The sequence below is a fragment of the Protobothrops mucrosquamatus genome, unplaced genomic scaffold (assembly GCF_001527695.2).
Source record: "Protobothrops mucrosquamatus isolate PMUCROS unplaced genomic scaffold, P.Mucros_1.0 scaffold1339, whole genome shotgun sequence".
NCBI lineage: Eukaryota > Metazoa > Chordata > Lepidosauria > Squamata > Viperidae > Protobothrops > Protobothrops mucrosquamatus.
In genome coordinates this window covers 417,754-419,481 of record NW_015387536.1, presented here as the reverse complement: position 1 = coordinate 419,481, position 1,728 = coordinate 417,754, and the positions used below count along the sequence as shown (strand labels likewise).

At 55.5% G+C, this 1,728-nt stretch overlaps 1 protein-coding gene across 1 annotated transcript in view; it reads right to left on the bottom strand.

The window, feature by feature from the left end:
• The window catches only part of CFAP126 (cilia and flagella associated protein 126), a 10,427-nt gene that overhangs the window by 3,544 nt on the left and 5,155 nt on the right, over positions 1–1,728 (bottom strand). The window contains exon 5 of the mRNA XM_029285148.1: positions 1,299–1,622. Coding sequence (XP_029140981.1) covers positions 1,299–1,622 — 324 coding nt within the window. The remainder of the gene's footprint in view (positions 1–1,298; positions 1,623–1,728) is intronic.

Here is a 1,728-nt window from a genome sequence, read left to right as displayed (position 1 = left end):
TTTTTTTTTGTAATAAAATCCCCCACGTTTTTAAAAAAGAGGAGACTCTAAAACACGGAGCCTCAAATTCTTCACCTCCAGGTTTCCAGCCTGCTATCTCCACATCCCAATGTTAATGCTGTTGCAAGAGAGAATTCCATTAAGGCTGGGAAACGGGGAGTTCACCACTGCAATTGGGACTAGAATTTCCGTCGCTAAGCAAGGCGCTCGTTAACTGAGTTTACGTCCGATTTTAAGCTTTCCTCACCACGGTTCAGGGGATCACAGCAGGATCACTTGGTCATGAAGTAAATCCAATTAATTCCCCCATTGCTCGCTGGAGATCAGGTAACCCCGGGACGCCGACCCTGTCGTAAAGACACACCAGTTGCCAAGTGGCCGAATTGGGAATCATGTGACTAGGTGGCCGCACGGGCGAGGACTGCTCATAAGTCACCTCGTTTAGCGTCCCAACTCTGAACGGTTGATAAAAACAAGGGTTGTAACTGGTGCCCGTGGTGGTCATAACTCTGAGGAGTAGCTGTATCTTAAGTAACGCTCGGGATACATTATCAAAAGCCCCGAGACCACCTCAAAGGCAAAATTTCAACCCTAACTTAAATGAAGAAACCCCCTCCCCACCTTCCAGCCAGGAAAAACAGCTCCAAATTCAACGGCCAATTTGCTTTATTAATTAATTAGCAAAACACCCCTCCGGTGTTAACGGACCCCCTCCCATGGTTGAGCCGCCCCTGTGATTTGGGTTTTTCTTCCGAGCCCCTGGCAGTCGTGTTGGTATCCCACAGGTGGTTGACCCACACCCACACACACACACCAACCATCTTCCCGTTCCAACCATCTTCCCGTTTCCCAGGGCTGCCCGCGTCGGCGAAAGCAGCCCAATTTGGGGTCTCGCTCAGCCGAGATTGCTCAGACCGCAAACGGACAATTTGGGGGGTGGGGGATGGAAGGATGGATCCGAACCGGGACGTGTGAAAAAAAAAACAAAGGAAAAACACAGGGAAAAAAAGGCTTTTTAAAGACTGGTGCTGTCCACTTCTCTTTTTTTAAGCATTGGTAGTTGATTTTTTTTTTTTCGTTTTGTTTTCTTTTATTAAATCTCCCGGGAAGATTTATGTGGAGGAAAGGGGTCTGGACGCGCTCCTTTCGGCCGCCGTCTTCGGCATCTCCAACCCCTGCCTGCTTTTGGCGAGTGGCCGGCTGGAGGGCAGGGCCTCCGGCGAACGGTCACCCCGGGGATTGACCTCCAGTGACCCCGGACGGGGGTTGACCTCCAGAGACCCCGGGCGAGGGCTCACCTCCAGAGACCCCGGACGGCAAGGAGACAAAGGCTCGGGGGTCCCCAAGCCTTTGGCTCTGGCTTCCCGGGACCGGGGTCTCCCGGACGGAGGGGCCTCGGCGGAGATCGTCCTCCTCGGGGTGGGCTCCCGCGAGCTGGGCCGGTTGGGGGTGGTGGGCAGCTGGGGGCTGGTGTCCTTCAGACGCAGATCCATGCAACCCGGCTGGCGGGAAAGCGGGATATCGTCGTTCATTCTCTCCTTGGGCGGCTTGGCCTCCAATTCGGGGGCTTCCGGGGCGTCCAGCCCACCGGCGTCTCTCAGCCGGAGGTCCATGCTGCCAGGCTGGCGGGACAGCGGGCCATTGGGGGTAGCGCCTACCCGGGACCCGACCTCTTCTCTAGCCGGCATCTTCCCGCTCGAGAGGGGTCGCTCGGAGGTTTTACCGGGG